At 40.9% G+C, this 16,766-nt stretch overlaps 4 protein-coding genes across 11 annotated transcripts in view; 3 read left to right on the top strand and 1 right to left on the bottom strand.

The window, feature by feature from the left end:
• LOC135162073 (uncharacterized) overlaps positions 1–7,766 on the top strand; it is a 41,992-nt gene extending 34,226 nt beyond the window's left edge. For 5 of the 8 annotated variants that reach the window (XM_064120177.1, XM_064120185.1, XM_064120180.1 and 2 more), the window contains 5 exons: positions 2,104–2,337; positions 2,719–5,050; positions 5,814–5,868; positions 7,573–7,644; positions 7,740–7,766. In XM_064120177.1, the coding sequence (XP_063976247.1) occupies positions 2,104–2,337; positions 2,719–5,050; positions 5,814–5,868; positions 7,573–7,613 (2,662 nt within the window). In that variant the 3' untranslated portion in view covers positions 7,614–7,644; positions 7,740–7,766. Of the gene's footprint in view, positions 1–147; positions 992–1,148; positions 1,210–2,103; positions 2,338–2,718; positions 5,051–5,813; positions 5,869–5,936; positions 6,334–7,572; positions 7,645–7,739 lie in introns of those variants that run through there. The other 3 variants (XM_064120179.1, XM_064120181.1, XM_064120178.1) reach the window with 3 other exon arrangements.
• A 33-nt stretch (positions 7,767–7,799) lies between these two features.
• On the top strand, positions 7,800–9,715 carry LOC135162113 (inositol-tetrakisphosphate 1-kinase-like). Its single transcript, XM_064120269.1, has 6 exons — positions 7,800–7,940; positions 8,013–8,111; positions 8,224–8,365; positions 8,475–8,611; positions 8,810–9,384; positions 9,461–9,715. The coding sequence occupies exons 1-6, from the start codon at positions 7,800–7,802 to the stop codon at positions 9,462–9,464; spliced, it is 1,098 nt and encodes a 365-aa protein (XP_063976339.1). The 3' UTR covers positions 9,465–9,715.
• Positions 9,716–10,082: 367 nt separating this feature from the next.
• LOC135162080 (protein crooked neck) lies at positions 10,083–12,681 on the bottom strand. Its single transcript, XM_064120195.1, has 2 exons — positions 12,533–12,681; positions 10,083–12,245 (listed from the first exon to the last, which is right to left on the bottom strand). Exons 1-2 carry the CDS (start codon positions 12,566–12,568, stop codon positions 10,236–10,238), a joined length of 2,046 nt encoding a protein of 681 aa, XP_063976265.1. The 5' UTR covers positions 12,569–12,681; the 3' UTR covers positions 10,083–10,235.
• LOC135162099 (dipeptidase 1-like) lies at positions 12,241–16,238 on the top strand. The gene is made up of 7 exons (XM_064120240.1): positions 12,241–12,922; positions 12,990–13,247; positions 13,552–14,027; positions 14,259–14,517; positions 14,685–14,769; positions 14,859–15,003; positions 15,210–16,238. The coding sequence occupies exons 1-7, from the start codon at positions 12,839–12,841 to the stop codon at positions 15,373–15,375; spliced, it is 1,473 nt and encodes a 490-aa protein (XP_063976310.1). The 5' UTR covers positions 12,241–12,838; the 3' UTR covers positions 15,376–16,238.
• Positions 16,239–16,766: the final 528 nt, after the last annotated feature.

The following is a 16,766-nucleotide window of genomic DNA, read 5'->3' as shown; positions in this document are numbered from 1 at the left end:
TTAGTAAATTCTATGAAGGTCGGAATTCTTAGAATTTTCCAAGAGATCTCCGAATTTGACGAATTATTTGAAGTGAAGTTTACGGATCATCAATTCCTCCCTAAAATTCTTCATTTTTAATGAAGCAATTCCTTGGCATTTTAATCGAACATTTCCAACAAATTACTTGACAAAAAACCAACTAATTCTTCATATTTTCTAGTACATTTTGCATCATAAAATTGGCCAATAGTGAGCATAATTCAGATAATCAAAATTCATGGAATAAATTTTTCCAACTTCTGATACAAGACTTAGTTTTAACTTTCATCCAACAATAATGAAAAATGTATATTTGCTCGTCCTCAGGACCATGCATTTCTCTCAGAATAATTTCCATGCGCTGATGCCTATCTTTTACACGAGACGTTTGTTAAATTCCGGGTGAGAAAAATTATGAAGCTAAAAATTCGGAACATCATGTTTTACACGGTTAGACGGGGTAAAACCGATCCCGAAAGACTTCAATCAGGTGTTAATGGATTTTAAAAATGCATTTGCTCTCATTACGACGCGTTCATTCTGCACGTTCTCTTCTGAGAATACGTCGAACGATCGATTGGCGGGAGATAGACCTTCTCTCGACGGTGTAACCCGAGTAAGAGGGACGAGGTGTAAAAAAAATCAATGTCAGCCCGATCTGGCCAACTGGGGAAAGAGTGGTGGGGAATCCCACTGGCAATATTGATCCGTTGGGGTCCAGACGGCTCGAAAACACGCGGATGCTGCTACTGGGGACCCTGATGGAAAATTTAAACGACCTCTGATATTTTACCAGTCAATTCGAATTGCCTGCAGGCGGGAAAATTATGATGAAACAACTCTCAATGGAGTTTACATTAAATTTCGATAAGTCGGGGTCATGAATAGAGGAGGAATAGCCGCGAGTCGAGGCCAGTGGAATAATGAACTCTCACCTATTAATGCACAATGATCATTGCTGTTGTATACGGTAGGAGGCGACATTAATAATAACTACATTCGGTTGGTGGAAGGGGGGGGGGATTGGCAGTTGTCCAGTGAATAGGTGCATTTTAACTTTTGAGGTCGATGAACTCACTTTGTGTTCTGCGAGTGGGGGCGGTGATCAGATGGGATCCAGGGGGTGGCGAAAGAGGAGGAGAAGGACGTGAAAAATATTTTCATGGAAATTTATGGGGGTTGATGAAGGTGAACATAAATAATGTGTTGTTTTACTGAGAATGGGAAAGACGATTCACGTTCAGATCAATTTTAATGAATTTTAAATACAACAATAACTTATCGGGGTGTTATGTTTTTCCAATAATATTAAATGCGGTCATAAAAATTAAAATTGCAAAAAGTAGACGTACAAGAAATCAACATTTCCATAATTCACCATTCAAACATTTTCATTCATGAATTCCTAAAAATACTCCATACATCTCTCCATTCTCCTGATAGTTCCTGTGGAATTAAACTGACGGGGAGATTGAGTTACATCATACGAGCGAATGAAGATCGAAACGAGCGCGAGATACGTCACGAGGTCCCCTTTAAATCGTTGAGAAATTTGACGGTGAGGTAGGCGGCCCTCGTTAAAGTGACGAGTATCGATTTTCACATGCATTCTCCGTATATTTTCCCTTCACGACCTCGGCCATACGACTTCCCGTCCACCCCTCGTATGCCATCGGATAACATCCCTGAATTATCGATCACTGGTTGGGGTAAATAGTGAGGGTTATTGATCGGGACTCGATGGGTTTTCGAAAGCTGCGGTAACAGCTGTCTATCCTCTTTAAGAATCGATATAGCCAGCGTGTTGTACGACACACGGTACTGTCGGGGGTCAAGCGTGACGTAACACGCCATACGAAACTGTTTAGTATCCGGCAACTGCCAACCACGCGACAGGGTTGTCGACATCATGACCTGATATTTTCTTTCCTTACGTTTCACGATTTTGTGTCATTATTTTATCGTTTTTGCAAGAGTTCGAAGGACAATAATTACGGAAACTACTCGTTTTTTTGTCATTTTCACCGTAAGACAGTATTTTACGACCGCTTAATCTATAAATATTTATTTTTATGATTTCAGAGATAAAATGGAACTGGGTAAAACTGACTGTGGAGTGAATACGCAGGAGAATATTAAAAGTATTGAAGATTATTTAGAAAATCATTCGCGAATGTCTCTGGAAATGCTGAGGAAGGATTCCATGGGCTCGGATACTCTAGAGGCTATACTAAATGCGGAGAGACTCGTCCAGGAAGCCAAGAGGGTCATTGCTGAGACTCGCAGGAGGGCTATTCACAGCAAAACTGTCTCTGAGTATGTACATTTCTTCATAATTTAAGAGTTGACGAGGATTTCCTCCGGCATCGGAGTTGAACGTCAAAGTTGATATTCACCGCAATTTATGAATTTGCAAATTTTGAAAATTTACAGACGTCACTTGTATATGATGAAAAAAAAGCATGAAAAAATCCTGTGATCATAAAAAAACAATTTCTTGCAACCGCGGGGATTTCTCATAAAAATATATGACAGAACATGAATTATTTTTCAAAAGGCAGAACATCTTCCTCATAATACCGGACACATTTTTGCATGGAAACCGCCCATGAAGGAAATCATAAAAATATTTATGACATAACAATAAAATCTACAAAAAATCCTGAAATCTAAGAAAATAAATTCTCTTATCTACAGAGGCTGTCCAATAATGCACCTGACCGAGGAAGAACTAGAGATAAAATCCTTGGTATTCGCCAAATTCGACGAAGCCAACGGAAGAACATTGCGAACTAAATTAGGGTCCCTCCCTCCAAATCCGCCCCACCACCCCCAAGAAGTCAATCCTCCCCCCAAAACACTCTCCATCAGGACCAAGACCCCCTCCATAAAGACGCCCACGACTCCCCGTTTACTGCCCTCAGGCTCTCAGCCACCCTCTAGCATTGAAATTCAGAGAGGGCCACGGGTCGACATAAGGAACAACCTCTCCTTCACAAAAATGTCACCCCTCGATATCCACCCCTGCAGCCTGCCCTCTAGACCCAACACAGGCACTTTCCAGCTGCGCCATGTAGCATCCAAACGTGTCACAATCGATGAGCCCACGAGTTTGATCGATGCTGGCGTGCAAACGAGCCTGCGTGACTCATCGAAAATCCCCATGTTTGAAGAGCGAGATGCACCTTCGAGGTCAGGTCCCTCTGACCTCGACCAAAATAAAATTGATGGATCGAACGAGGTGCGCCACGCTCAAGTCACCGGAGATAATTTTGGTGGGGGGAAAATCGATGGTGAAGGTCTTAGAGCTGGAGCTGGAGTTACCCATTCACCAACGAGCAAAAACGAACCTAAAAGACTTGGCGCTAACACATTCATCGATTTTTTATTCGGGATGAATGCCTTAGATGCTAAAAAATCGGAGAAAGAAACGCCTGGAGATTGTGAAAATTCTCCCTCATCCCCTATGAGCTTAACAGCCCCTGACACAAGTACAGTCGACAGATTACTTGACAAAGTCGACGAGAAATTAAAGACAATAACAAGAAAAACGAAGACGCTAGATCAATTAGGCGCTGAAAGAGATAGAAATAAAAATCTTGAAGTTGCTGATGGACTGATCAAGGAAAAGAATAGTGAGTGCGAAGTGGAGGTGCTGCTGAAGCCCAGATTTAGGTTCTCCAGCTCCTCCAGTGTAGCATCAACGGAGACCTTGCCATCCGCGAGGCTCTCAACGCCCCTGAACAACACGATGGATGCATCGATCGTGCATATTCGATCACGAATGGATCAAAGGGCAAGGGCAGTGGTCACGTCTGCTGCTGTGTCAGACTCTGATAACGTTGGATCCTATGTTATTGATGGAATTGTACCTATGACAAGGAATGAATTATTGTACGATAAAAATAATAAAGCCTTTGGTGATGATAAACCTTCACCCTCCGAGGAATCTGCGACGAATGGAACAGACGAGACTGTATCGTTATTTCCGACGTATTCGAGTGACAAATCAGCGGATTGTGGGGTCCAGAGGTCAGAAAGATCACTGAGAATGAATCGAGACTCTGTAAATCATGAGATAAAAATAATGAATGTTGAGAGCTTCAGGATTGATAACGATATAACTGGGGGTCTTCGGGTACTTCCGGGAGATGAGGATAATAAAGGAAATGAAGGACATTCCGAGCAATTAGGTGAGATTTCTGGAGACGTTGAGAATGAAGAACACCAGGTGTGTGGGTCATCCGTTCGTGAGGGAACTTCCCAGGATATCTCAAAGCTTTCTTCGGAGATTGTGGGAGGCTCCGGTGATGAGAGGAGACATTCGTCACGGATATTGGAAGGAAATGGTGGTGGAGGTAAGAATGGAGGGGATGAAGATGAATGTTCTCAGGAGGGACGATTGAGACTACCTGCAGGATATTCAGAGAAAGATTTGGTCGAGAAATCCTCGAAGAGTTCTATTAGTCATGAAGGAATTTCTTCGGTTTTGTTGGGACACGCACAGAAGGATTCTGGAGTTGAGAAAAAAGGTCTGGAAAGGGATGGAGATGATGGATGTCAGAAGGCAGCTTCGGAGAAATCTGGAGAAGATTTTAGAAAGAACTCAGGGGAGGGCAGTTCCCCTACGAGTTCCGTTAGTAATGAAGACATATCTTCCGCTTTGACAAGACATTCATTGAGCTCTGATAGTTCTGGTGGAAGAAGGAAGGGTTCTAAAAGTGAGAAAGAAGGTCCTGAAGGGACTGGAGAAGGTTGTGAGAAGACTCTGGGGAAGAGAAACTTCTTCAGGAGGTCTATTAGTCATAAAGGAATATCTTCGACGTCGTCGAGGCACTCGTCTACCTGCGGCAGTTCTGATGGCACTAGGAAGAGCTCAATGACTGATTGCTATTCGGAGGGAGAGCTTTTCGTCTCCAGCTCCTGTGGGCACTCCCTTGGAGAAGTCGTGGGGTCCAGTAGGAGTGGAGGGGTTGTCAACAAGATACGCGTTAATTTGCTGGCGAGTCGAACGTCGTTGATGACTCAGGTGAGGATTTTCTTTATCATTATGTCTTCATTTAATATTTAATAAGCTATAATATATATTTAAATAAGGTAATATACATAATGGGGTCCGTATATTATGGCGTTGAAGGGAGAGTGCATTTATGCAGAAATGACATTCAAGGGAAAATGCGGTAGGATGATGAGTAACCTCAACGGCCCCCTAGAGGGTTAAAATTATAAAGTTTCAAGCGAGTTTCTACTTTCTCGATATATTGCCCAGCTTTTGTGTTTTGCATGTCTCATTATTCATCACAAAATTTCCAAGTGGAATGTGTCATAAAAGTTTCTTAATTTAATGACTTGAAAAAAAAGGGGGACCACGAACATGTTAATGAATGGTGTCTTGTATTTTTCGCCGTCACAACATTGATGACTGGCTTCCGAAGGGGCTGAAACATCATGAAAGTTTATTACTCTACAACACTAACTAGCAGCGGAAATTACAGATATTTACTGCCATCTCCACGAGTGCTATAAAAATGTCATATGAAATGAGAGCACAATTTCTCGATTTACTGAGAACCTAATGTTTCGGAAAATTATTAAAAAAATCCCATAATCCAGAAGCTTCTAGAGTTCTCTATGATTTATTGCCGTCAACTTATTTCCGCATAATAACAATTTACACCAAATACAAGCGAACTAGTATTTTTAACATCCCGCTCGCAATAAATATTACTCGAAGTGAAAATATCACGTTGTTAATTACAAAGTGGAGTAATGTATTGAATATTCTGTGGCAGGGTTCAGCTGAAAGCCCTGGCGAGCTCTTGGACACCGACATTGACTCGAATTCCAGTGAGTACACCTCGTAAATCTAGGCATGAAAAAAGTCTGGCTAATAAAAATGCATTATCCGTTTCAAGGTTTCACATCTCGAGGTTGGATTGCATGACTAAGAGTGTACAGAGTCTCACCAATTGCATAAAGATACTCATTTATTAGTCATCATTAACATGAATGTGTTGGGTCTCCAAACACTCGAAATAGAAAAACAGAAATGACGTAGGAGACAATGTCCACTTGTTAAAATTTTCGTTTTTCCTTATTAATTACTAAATCATATTTCAATATTATTATCGTCTGATTATTATCTGTTATCTGTCGTCATTATCGGTAATTATGGCAAAAAAGTTTTCCACTGTGAACTAATAAATCCGCAATCAAAGACGACTAATTGGGAGACTAATCAGTTAATCAACTCAACGCCTATAATTAATTATAAACATCCAGAAACTTCATAATGATACGGTCTATTAGTACTGTTGTTACTTATGAATTCATTTTAATTTTTTTTTCTATGACAGCAATCGTTAAAAAAAAAACTCGTCTTTAAAATCTGACGACTGTCTGCTCGGCAGTTTGCAGATTACGATCCTATGACAGTATGCCCAAGTGAATCTTTATCAGTCGGTACTCGTACATGATAGTTGACACATATATCACCAAGTCTTTTGTGACTCTTCCAGTTCAGTCTGAGTGAATCTGTCAAGAATTCATGAGGAGGTTTTGTTTCTGTCAGTTCCGCTCGTAGGATTCAAAGAAATAAATACAATTGGAGAAGTGCATGCCTTCTGTAATGAAGAAATAAATAGTGCAACAATTGGCAAAGGAAATACTAATAATTTTATCATGGAATTTTATACTACTTTCAATTCCATTTGAAAGCTTAAACTTTTTATTTTAAAAATCACTTGACTTGGTTCGAGAACTCGCCTATTTTTTTAAGAACCGTTTGTTCATCATATTTCAGACAATTATAAAATATGTTGACAAAACGCTGCACAAAATTATTACCTTGCCAATTTTTTATCCATGAGGTTCTTGACAGAAAACCACATGCACTTCTCCGAACAATTGATTTTGACTAGTGTACAACAGTGTTGTTAAATTCAATCGTTTATTAACTGTTTCGTCGTATCCTCTTTCTAACTGATAACAACAATTCTAGAAGTGTAATCAGTCCTCGGTGACTAGATAAAACGACCAACCCATCTCCAATGACTAACCACACCAACGGATATTCAATACCCATCCGAAGCCTTAAAAACTGCCAACTGACAACAATCATAATTCTTCCTAGAATTTCCATAGAATTTAAGGCCCAGAAGACCTAGATCCTACATTGATCACGCTTTTCCTTATTTTTTGAGCAATGCTTGAGTTTCATGGCCGACTTAAATGTTTTTTCCGTATTTCATGTGTCAAACTCTCTTTATCAAACACTTAAGACAATATAAAATATTATTGGCAGCTGAAAAGTTTAAACGAAATAATAAAAAATAATATTAAACAACAACAATACAGCAGTCTGCTTTCTGCAATAACACTGATTAATTTAATAAATGTCATCACGTGACTTCACTCCCTAGCAAAAAAAATCATAATCATTACTGGATAAGTAGATGAAACCCCTGGAGTAACTGTAGACACACCCACAAATATTTAATACCTACCTAAAGCCTCAAAAACAAACAATAACCTCCTTCTCCCTCACCCAAGTGAGTGCCCAAGCAGTTGTCCTTGAACGTATCAGAACGTAATTCGAAGCTCGAAAGACATAACCTGCATTCGGTAAGCTACGTCAAAGGCAGTTGGTGTGTTTACACTATCGTCGGTAGCAGACAGTTTAACATGTGTTTTTCTCTGTGCATTGATAATACACACAGTTAGTAGGATTTTTTAATTACACTGGAGCAATGTTCACCAGCTGACTCAGTTGATGAAAAATGTGCGAGGAGGATTGTCACATGGGAGAGATGAAAGAGAGAGTTGTGGTGGGTTATTGGTTATCAGAGAAGAAGAGATCGAAATTTAATTGGAATGATTGGCAGAATGTCTGTGCCAAAGAGGGATTCGTCTTTAAACTGGTAAGGATTGTTTTTTATTTCAATCTTTGGAGGCCTGGGGGTAACGAGGTTATTCATAGGGTTGTGATCTAGGTGGATCTCAACTCAAGTCTTGACGCTCAGGGACCATTCGATGTTTTTCTTCACAAGCTGACAGATACACTGGCGCTTGCCGAGATGGGAGATCCACAGGTAATCGCAGAATTCATTTCCATTATTCAGGAAACTAAAATGTGCATTTTATTTGCGGACAAATTAAATCTATGATTTTTTTATACGATTAATTGATTGAGTTATTTTGCAGGCGATAGCGATTGTTAGTAGAGTAGAGAGTTATATTCGTAGAAATCCCCAGATGATAGTGGTGGATCCACTGGACAATGTCAAGAAGCTGCGAGATCGTCAGAACTCTTATGAAATTTTGAGAGAAGGAATGCAGTTCAATGGTGATGAATTATGAATTTTTATGTATCTCCGTGTTGAGAAAGACTTGCTGATTTCTCGCCTACCAAGGCTGCTTTTTGCATTTGACTGAATTTTGATTTGTTTTTTCAGATGTTTTTACACCTGATTTCATCGAATTGAAGTCAAGAAATGCGTCAGAAAACCTCAGCCACCTGCATCAACACAATATCAAGTTTCCATTTATTTGTAAGCCACTGTCGGCCCAAGGTTGCAGCAATGCTCATGAGGTAATTACAATAATGCTTTAATACTCATTACTTCATGGTCATTTGGATTTTTATTCTCATTATTATTTACCAAGGAATATTGAAAAGCAGTAAAGAAAAAAATGGTTCAAATACTTGATAAACATCCCATCACAACAACCCATGAATATAAATTTGAATAATAGCATGAGTTCGTTTGTTGCTTTATTTCTTTCCAAGATGATGGTGATATTCAACGAGGCAGGTGTGAAGGACTGTCAGCCCCCCTGCGTAGCCCAAAATTTCGTAAATCACAACGCGATATTGTACAAAGTATATATAGTTGGTAGTCACTTCCACATAGTAGAACGTCCTAGTCTCAAGAACTTCTACCCGAAGGACTGCGAGTCCTCAGGGACATTATTCTTCAGCTCCCACGACGTCTCCAAGAGTGGATGTACCTCTGAGTGGTCCGTAATATCGAAGGAGGACGAGCCCTTAGCAGTCAAGCCCAACTACGATATTTTCCAGAAGATTGTTGGCCAAACCACAAAATTATTTGGACTTGTTCTTGTGGGAGTCGATGTTGTGATTGAAAATCACACTGGGAGATATGCCATAATCGATGTGAATGCCTTTCCAGGGTACGATGGTTACCCCCACTTTTTGAAACATTTTGCCGAGACCATTAAACTCTTGTTATCAGAACAAAAAGCCAGATTGAATTACCGTCGAACATCGATCCTCAACAAGTGCATGAGCACTGATTCAGAGTCGGGCTTTGAGAGTGACGAGAAGAAGAAACAATCGATGAAGTAAACAGCATTTTTCCCTTTTATACTTTGTAAGATAAAGTAAATTATTACATTGTAAAACTTATTACGGATATAGCTAGTCAAGGGGATAATATTGTCCAACAAACTCATTCCAAGTGGATTATTGCAGCGACTGCCAGGAATTAAGCGTTTTATGCTCTTGAAAGTTTTTGTTTTTTTAATGGAAAACCGTCTGGAGGAGTCATGTACGACGATGCCATGAGAAGAAAGGGAATTTCTATGTACAAATGAATTGTTTTATTGTCAGAATATTTTATACGTTGATGTATATTTCTTACGATCAATAATTAAAAAATAATTCTTTGAACAATATGCTCCAGTAATTTTTGAAAAATATATTTACCTGATCACCTATTACACGGAAATTTATTCATATATACTCTATTTCACTGCATATATGGAAAAATATGGGAACTTCTATTTGTTCGTCACTCAGATAGAGAAAAAGGTCTTGAGTTTGCATTTTTTTAGCTCGACAGTTATCGGCCGTTGCCACTGCAAAGTAGCAACAAAGATTCATCCTCATGGGAAAAAAGTCGAAGTCCTCCCATACCTCAGAATGTCTATTTACAAATGGACTGTTGCATCATCAGAATATTTTATACATTGCTGCATATTTCTAACGATCGATGAATAAAAAAGTAATTGATTTTTTGAAGAATACCGTTAAATATTTGTTTAAAAAAAATCCATTCGATCGTTTATTAAGTAATGATGATCCATAATTTACAAGGCTCCATTGCCACCTCAGAAATCATTATCTCAGGTAAAAAACCCAAGTGATTTAAATTCAAATAATTAATTCTACATTCCCCCTTTGAATCTCCTCATTAATTATCCCCTTTGCTCCCTCCAGTCGAGACCCCAGCCATCTGTTGCTGCCACTGGAGAGCAGCAGCAAGGATCTTCAAATTAGGTTTCTGTGACTCGTCCTCAGGGAAGATAAAATCGAAGACTTCCTCCCAGCCGTCCTCAGAGCCATCCTCCCCCATAACACGTCTCCTCTTTTTAACCCTCCTGGGCATCTTCTCGATGATCTTGGCGACACTCTCATCGTCTCCCTTCTCCTCCTCGAATGCTTTCCAGGCCTCCAGGAGAAGTGCTCTACTCTGTTTTTCTCCGCTGGCTCTCAGCGCTGAATTTCCCCTCTCGAAGATTCTCCTGGCTAATGTTACACTGTCAATTCCCTCCTCAACCACAGGATTCGCCAGCTCGAACTTAGAATATGTCATCCAGACTTTGACGTGTGAAGTTCTCTCCAGTAGTCGCTCGAATAAATTCCTGGCATTTTGAGGCTCATCCTGGGATATCTCAAAGTCTATGTATGCCTTCCAGAGGACCTCAGGCATGTCCAGGGTTTGCTGGGATATGGCGAGCTCATAAATTCCCCGAGCACGATCAATATCTCCCAGCAGTGTCTCCAACTCTGCATACTTCATCCATGTTGTGCAATTCTCTGGGCCAAACTCGAGAAATTTTTCATATAGCTTTCTACATCTGTCGAATTCCCTCAACTGAATCTCCAAATCAATATACCCCCGATAGAGTTTATCCCTCGGGCAAATTCCGAGAGCCATTCCCAGGGTCTTCCTCGCAAGCCCCAAGTTCTTCTGTCGAATCTCAAACTTGGCATAAAGCAACCAGATCTTCGAGAAGGTGAAATGCTTATGGGGAATGAGGTCCAAGCATGCCTTGTAAACCTCCCTACACCTCTCCACATTCTCCGTCTCGAGTTCCTCATAAAGAGCATAATTAATCCACAGATAGATGTACCTCCTCCAGAATTCCTTATTCTTAGTCGGAGGAACGTTGGCAATGGCCCTCTCGAAGATCTCCCTGATCTCCTCATGATTCTGTGAGTTTTCAGATTCCAGGAGTTTCAAGTAATCAAACCAGGCGTCGTAGTTGGATGGATTTTCCCTGACTTCCTGCTCGTACTGATGCTTCCTTTTACTCAAAATGACATCCTCAATCCCCGATCGATCACCATATTTTTTCTCGTGGATCGTGTACGCCTTGTATATCTCCTGAGTCTTATCCTTGGGGAGTCTATCAAGAGCATATTTGTAGATGACTCTCGTTCTTTCGTGCTCTTTTTGTCCTTCCTCGAACTTGGCAAATGCTATGAACAGCTTCTCATCGATGTTCTCGTCCCCATAGAACCAGACAGCCCTCTCGTACACCTTCCTGGCGCCATTAATGAACCCATGAGACTCCTCGAACCTCGCGTACTTGATCCAGTGCTTCACCTCGGGATGAACAGTTACAAATTTCTCGTAGATGCTTCTGGCTCGATCTATTTCCTTGTACCTAAGCTCGAAGTTTATATACGTTTGCCAGGCCTGCTCATCAGGCTCCCACTCCATCCACCTCTCGAACACCTGCCTTGCACCCGCAATATTCTCCAGCATCTCCTCCATGTATGTGTACTTGTACCAGAACTGATTGGCTCGAGGGAGAAAAGTCACTGCCCGATCCCACAAATTCCTCGCGTGATTCACTTGGCGATTCCTCATCTCCATTTCCGCGTATTTCAGCCATAGTGTGATGTTCCTGTGGTCCACGTCCAGGGCACGTTCGTAGATCGATCTCGCTCGGTCTATCTGCTTCTGAGTTTCTTCCCAGTGAGCGTACTTGAACCAGTTCGAGAGGACCATTCGGTTCTTTCTGATATTATCCTCGAAGGCTTTGCGCTTTCGCTGCTGGTAATCTGCTAGCTCGTGAGGGTCTGAGATCTTCTGCTTTGGAGGAGGTGGCAGAATCTCGAGGTCTCGCTCTTTGGCTTCGCGGAGGAGCTGCTCCGCGGTTATTTGAATCTCCGCTGGAGCTTTGTTTTTTACCTGGAATTTTTTAGAATCCATGGTTATTGATGAGAGGATAAGAAAATTGATAAATTCATTGAGCGGAGGTGACGTCAGCACAGGCTCATTACAAAGAGAAAACATTCAATTTCAAAGGGAAAAATGGATTTCAGCAGTCAATGCACCTAGTTACTGAGGTTTAAAAACCTCAAAAGTGCCTTGTTTTCCTACTAGCCCACATAACCTCAAATTATTCAGTCACCACCATATTTTGTCAAACGTTAAATATAAGACTCAGTATTGTTATTTAAATAATATCCACGTACCTTCGCCACTTTGGGCATTTTTTGCGGTTTCTCCATAATTATTTTCCAAAACTTTCCCCTAAAAGCAATGAAAAACGTCCCGTTTTCGTTGACAAACACCACTACACTCTCAACAACGAGCGCACCGCAACGAATCACTGCGCATTTCTCCACGCGCACATGAGTCGCGCGCGTGTATTCAATTTTCCATTCAATGTAAATGGGTGTGCGACGGGAATTTCGACGCCTGCGTGTTATCAGTGGTGACCATGAACGCCAGTGGATTTCCCTCAGGTCCCTAATATTTTTATTTCCCAGTGAAAAAAAATGTTCGAATTGTATGGAGTCAATCGAGAGGGGACGATTTACCATTCGCCAACTGGACGACGCAAGCAGGTGGACATTCTCGAGGTAAATGCATCCTCCGATGATGGCCCAATACTGGATAATGATTTTTTTTTGTTGACAACTGTTGCAGACATGTCTTCAGCTATCGTCGCCGGAGTTGATGAGAAAATTGCCGAATGGAGGGACTCTGCACCATTTCAAGGAGCGTAATATGTCCCCGACGAAGAACCTGGACAGAGGTTCTTTGGGCGGGGAGAGAAGGAGCGGCTGCAGGAAATGGCTGGTGACCTGCGGAGTTCTACTCCTGGGGTGCGCTCTCATCACTGCTGTGGGCTTGCCAATAGCTCTGGAGCTGAGGGGCTCCCATCTCCTGGAGGCACGGCTACAGGTAAACGGAGAGGGATAAAGGGGGCCATCATACCCGAAAAAAATTAATTAAAGAAGAAGGAATATTGTAAAAAAATCCATTGGACTTAGTGGACTATTTATTAGTTTTCGGATGTTAACAAAAAACTATATTTTTCTATACAACTTCTATTCCATTTACATTTTTTCTACAGAATTTTCTTGACTCACATTTGAAAAAAATTGAATGGAAAATTACAAGTCAATGTAATCAGCAGAAAATATCTCAGTAGAACAAGTCATGTGAAGGAAATTATTGTATAATAAGTGGAGATAAAATTCTACAGGTCGTCAGGAGAATTCTCTCGGAGACACCTCTCATCGACGGCCACAACGAGTTTCTATGGAACTTGCGGCAGAATCGGGGTCTGCACCTGGACAACTTCCCCTTCGACGAAGATCTGTCTCAAAATACAACATTGGGGCCCCACTGGCAGACTGACCTCGCGAGACTCCATCAGGGTAACATTGGTGCCCAGTTCTGGTCAGCTTATGTTCCTTGTGAGGCGCAGTTCCTGGATGCAGTGCAGCTGACTCTCGAGCAAATTGACATTGTCCGGAGATTGAGTGCCAAGTATCCGAAGAGAATGAGATTTGTCACTTCCAGCGAGGAGCTCAAACAGGCGCACAAGGATGGGGTTCTCGCGAGTCTCTTTGGAATCGAAGGGGGACACAGCATTGGGGCTTCCATGGCGGTTCTCAGGAGCTTTCATCTGCTTGGAGCTAGATACATGACGCTGACACATAAATGCAGTACTCCCTGGTATTTAGCGAGATTTTTATGTTCCCGATTGGGATGATTGTGTGGGATTTTTTCGAACTTCCTGCGCCGACTCGAGAAATTTTCAATGAAAGTTGGGGGAAAGGGGTTTATGGTTATGCACTCCAGCTCAATGACAAAGGACTGATTAGTGTTTATTGCTCGTTCATCTGGAAAACCAATAGAAAACGGAAGAGCGGGATTTGTTGGTATTGTCAATGTTTCTATTTTCAGGGCTGATTCCTCATCCGCGGAGGATCCGAGTGAGTACGCCCCAATGGATTTTCACAGTGATGGGCTGTCTGCCTTTGGCAAATCAGTCGTAAAGGAGTTAAATCGATTAGGAATGCTGATTGATTTGTCCCACGTTTCTACTCGCACTATGAGAGATACCTTGGCCATCAGCAAAGCACCGGTTATATTTTCCCACAGTGCTGCACGAGCACTCTGCAACTCTTCCAGCAATGTTCCCGATGACGTTCTCCGAAATTTGGTACATAAATTTACCATTTGCGTAGACGAGCGAAATCAATATAGTTCAAATAATTTTAGTTTCTGTCTTGAGACCACCATCTGGTACTCGAGAAAAACAAATCCATTTAATAAGTTCTCTTTTCATGATCCTCAACCATTTAATCTGTATTCTTATCTCTTTTATAGTCAGTAAATGGTGGTCTGGTCATGATCAGTTTTGACAGCGCCCATCTCAGTTGCGGCAATAGTGCATCCATGTACGATATTATAGGTAAACAACTCCGAAAATATTCACTCAATGTTTCGAAAGAGAAAAATCTTTGAGTTTTATGGATTTGTACTAATAAACTCGGTTTCTAGCGCACATAAATCACATAAGGAAGAACGCAGGGGTAAATCACGTGGGTCTGGGTGCTGGATATGATGGAATTATGACCCCCCCGACGGAGCTCCCTGATGTCTCCGGGTACCCTCTCCTCCTGGCCGAGTTGACTCGTGATCGCAGGTAAGAATGGAATAAAGAGAAATAAATGACCAATTTGTCTTTCTTTAACGCATGAGTTACACTTCATTTTACCGTCGATTAATCGCTCATTTTACGGGTCCGAAAAAATGACAAAATTGCAATCAGTACATTGTGAGTGAAGAAACGCTGTAGAGAGGAGAATTTGCACGCGACAAATTTCGAAAATTTTGCATTTTCAATGGCAGGTGGTCATCCACGGACATTAAGAAACTCGTCGGGGGAAATCTCATTAGAGTGATGAAGGAAGTCGAGGATCATGCCACATCCATCTCCAATCAATCACCCAACGAGGAGTGGATACCTCAAGAAGTCATCGAGGACACGTCGTACTGTCGGTACCACGATGAGTGAGATTATCGTCATTCATTATAATTAGCATTCCATTGCGTCATTCATATCGTACATTTATATGAAACAAATTTTTATCATCTGACATCCCGTACACAATCTGTATATATCCAATGGTACAACTTGTGAATATCTTGTGATATTTTCGGTTCATGTCGCGATTTGTGGCTTTTGCTCCGGCTCAGAAATTCCGTGGGAGTTGAGTACAACAGAATGTGTTGGGTTGGACCTTTTGGAGAGAGAGAATTGAATTCCAAAAGGGGAGATTCGAAAAAAAACTCTTAATTTTATTGTTGGTCTAAACGAAAGTCGAATCATTTCGATGGTGAGTGAGTCTATGAGATAAGGCCAAGAGATTCTTCCTATTGAGAAGTTAATTCTACAGTAAACTAGTTCTCTCCAGTATATTCCTCCTTATTCATAAATTGTCGACGAATGTGTTGATTAATTTGTAAGAAATTATTTTTATTATTTGTCTGACAGTTTACAAAGTGTTTGATTTGTGTTAAGAACAATCATTAGATTATTTTATTGAATTATTAAAGTAACTATTAGATGATGATCCAGAGGCACTTTTTGTCCGAAATCGAATATTTAAATAAAATCGAATAAAACTCCTCTGACACTGCCCTCTAGAAAGACTCTTCATTGAGAAAATTACGCAATGAAGAACCGAGAATTCGAAGTAGTCGTTTTACTCACCATCCGAGGTTCGTGTCGTTCCACTGATAAATGAATGGCCACAATTGCCGATCACTTGACGGTAATTACTCGCCATAGTTTCTCACTGAAATAACTGTATAACTCGATATTAATTTTCTTTTATATGGCGATAAAATACACGAGAAACGCAATTGTTATTAAAACCTTGAGTTTTATTGAATTCCTGCCTTGAATAGATTTACCGTAAATCTCCAAATACTATTGGACACTGGATGGCAGGCTAAAAGATAACTTTGTACAACTTCTGCAGGCCCTTCGTACTCAAGATATTTTGATGATTCACAGAGTCTGTGATACCAAGCTCTGACGTCAGAATGTAAATTTTCCAATACCAATACCAAATTTTCTTTAGTAAAACAAAAACAGCTATAGATAATGTCTCGTAGAACGTTGTCATTCAGGCGTTCGACAGTAAATACTTCCTGAATATTTAATCTTCTGTGTTATTAGTGGAAAATCGTGGGATTCGTCGATGGACCATGTTTGTTTTGGTAAAATACTTTCCATGAACTTTGGAGAGAAATTTCCACAAGGCTAAATAATTCACGTGTTATTTCGTATTTTTTCCTAATTCTAGAAAAAAATGTAGTTGTAGGAAATCTTCGGGCATTGCCGCGCAATGGGGCCCGTTTTCTGAAATTTTCATCTGAGCCACAGGTGACAAATTGTGA

Source organism: Diachasmimorpha longicaudata, chromosome 5 (genome assembly GCF_034640455.1).
Source record: "Diachasmimorpha longicaudata isolate KC_UGA_2023 chromosome 5, iyDiaLong2, whole genome shotgun sequence".
Classification (NCBI taxonomy): domain Eukaryota; kingdom Metazoa; phylum Arthropoda; class Insecta; order Hymenoptera; family Braconidae; genus Diachasmimorpha; species Diachasmimorpha longicaudata.
This window is presented reverse-complemented; position numbering and strand designations above follow the sequence as displayed.

Bases quoted from the DNA above. Each gene is read 5' to 3' on its own strand.
- LOC135162099 (XM_064120240.1), top strand. From the start codon at position 12,839: ATGTTCGAATTGTATGGAGTCAATCGAGAGGGGACGATTTACCATTCG. The intron at 13,248-13,551 runs GTAAACGGAGAG...AAAATTCTACAG, and splicing joins TCCTGGAGGCACGGCTACAG to GTCGTCAGGAGAATTCTCTC. The intron at 14,028-14,258 runs GTATTTAGCGAG...TTCTATTTTCAG, and splicing joins CATAAATGCAGTACTCCCTG to GGCTGATTCCTCATCCGCGG.
- LOC135162113 (XM_064120269.1), top strand. From the start codon at position 7,800: ATGTGCGAGGAGGATTGTCACATGGGAGAGATGAAAGAGAGAGTTGTG. The intron at 8,112-8,223 runs GTAATCGCAGAA...GTTATTTTGCAG, and splicing joins CCGAGATGGGAGATCCACAG to GCGATAGCGATTGTTAGTAG. The intron at 8,366-8,474 runs GTGATGAATTAT...TTGTTTTTTCAG, and splicing joins AGAAGGAATGCAGTTCAATG to ATGTTTTTACACCTGATTTC.
- LOC135162080 (XM_064120195.1), bottom strand. From the start codon at position 12,568: ATGGAGAAACCGCAAAAAATGCCCAAAGTGGCGAAG. The intron at 12,246-12,532 runs GTACGTGGATAT...AAAAAATTCCAG, and splicing joins AAATGCCCAAAGTGGCGAAG to GTAAAAAACAAAGCTCCAGC.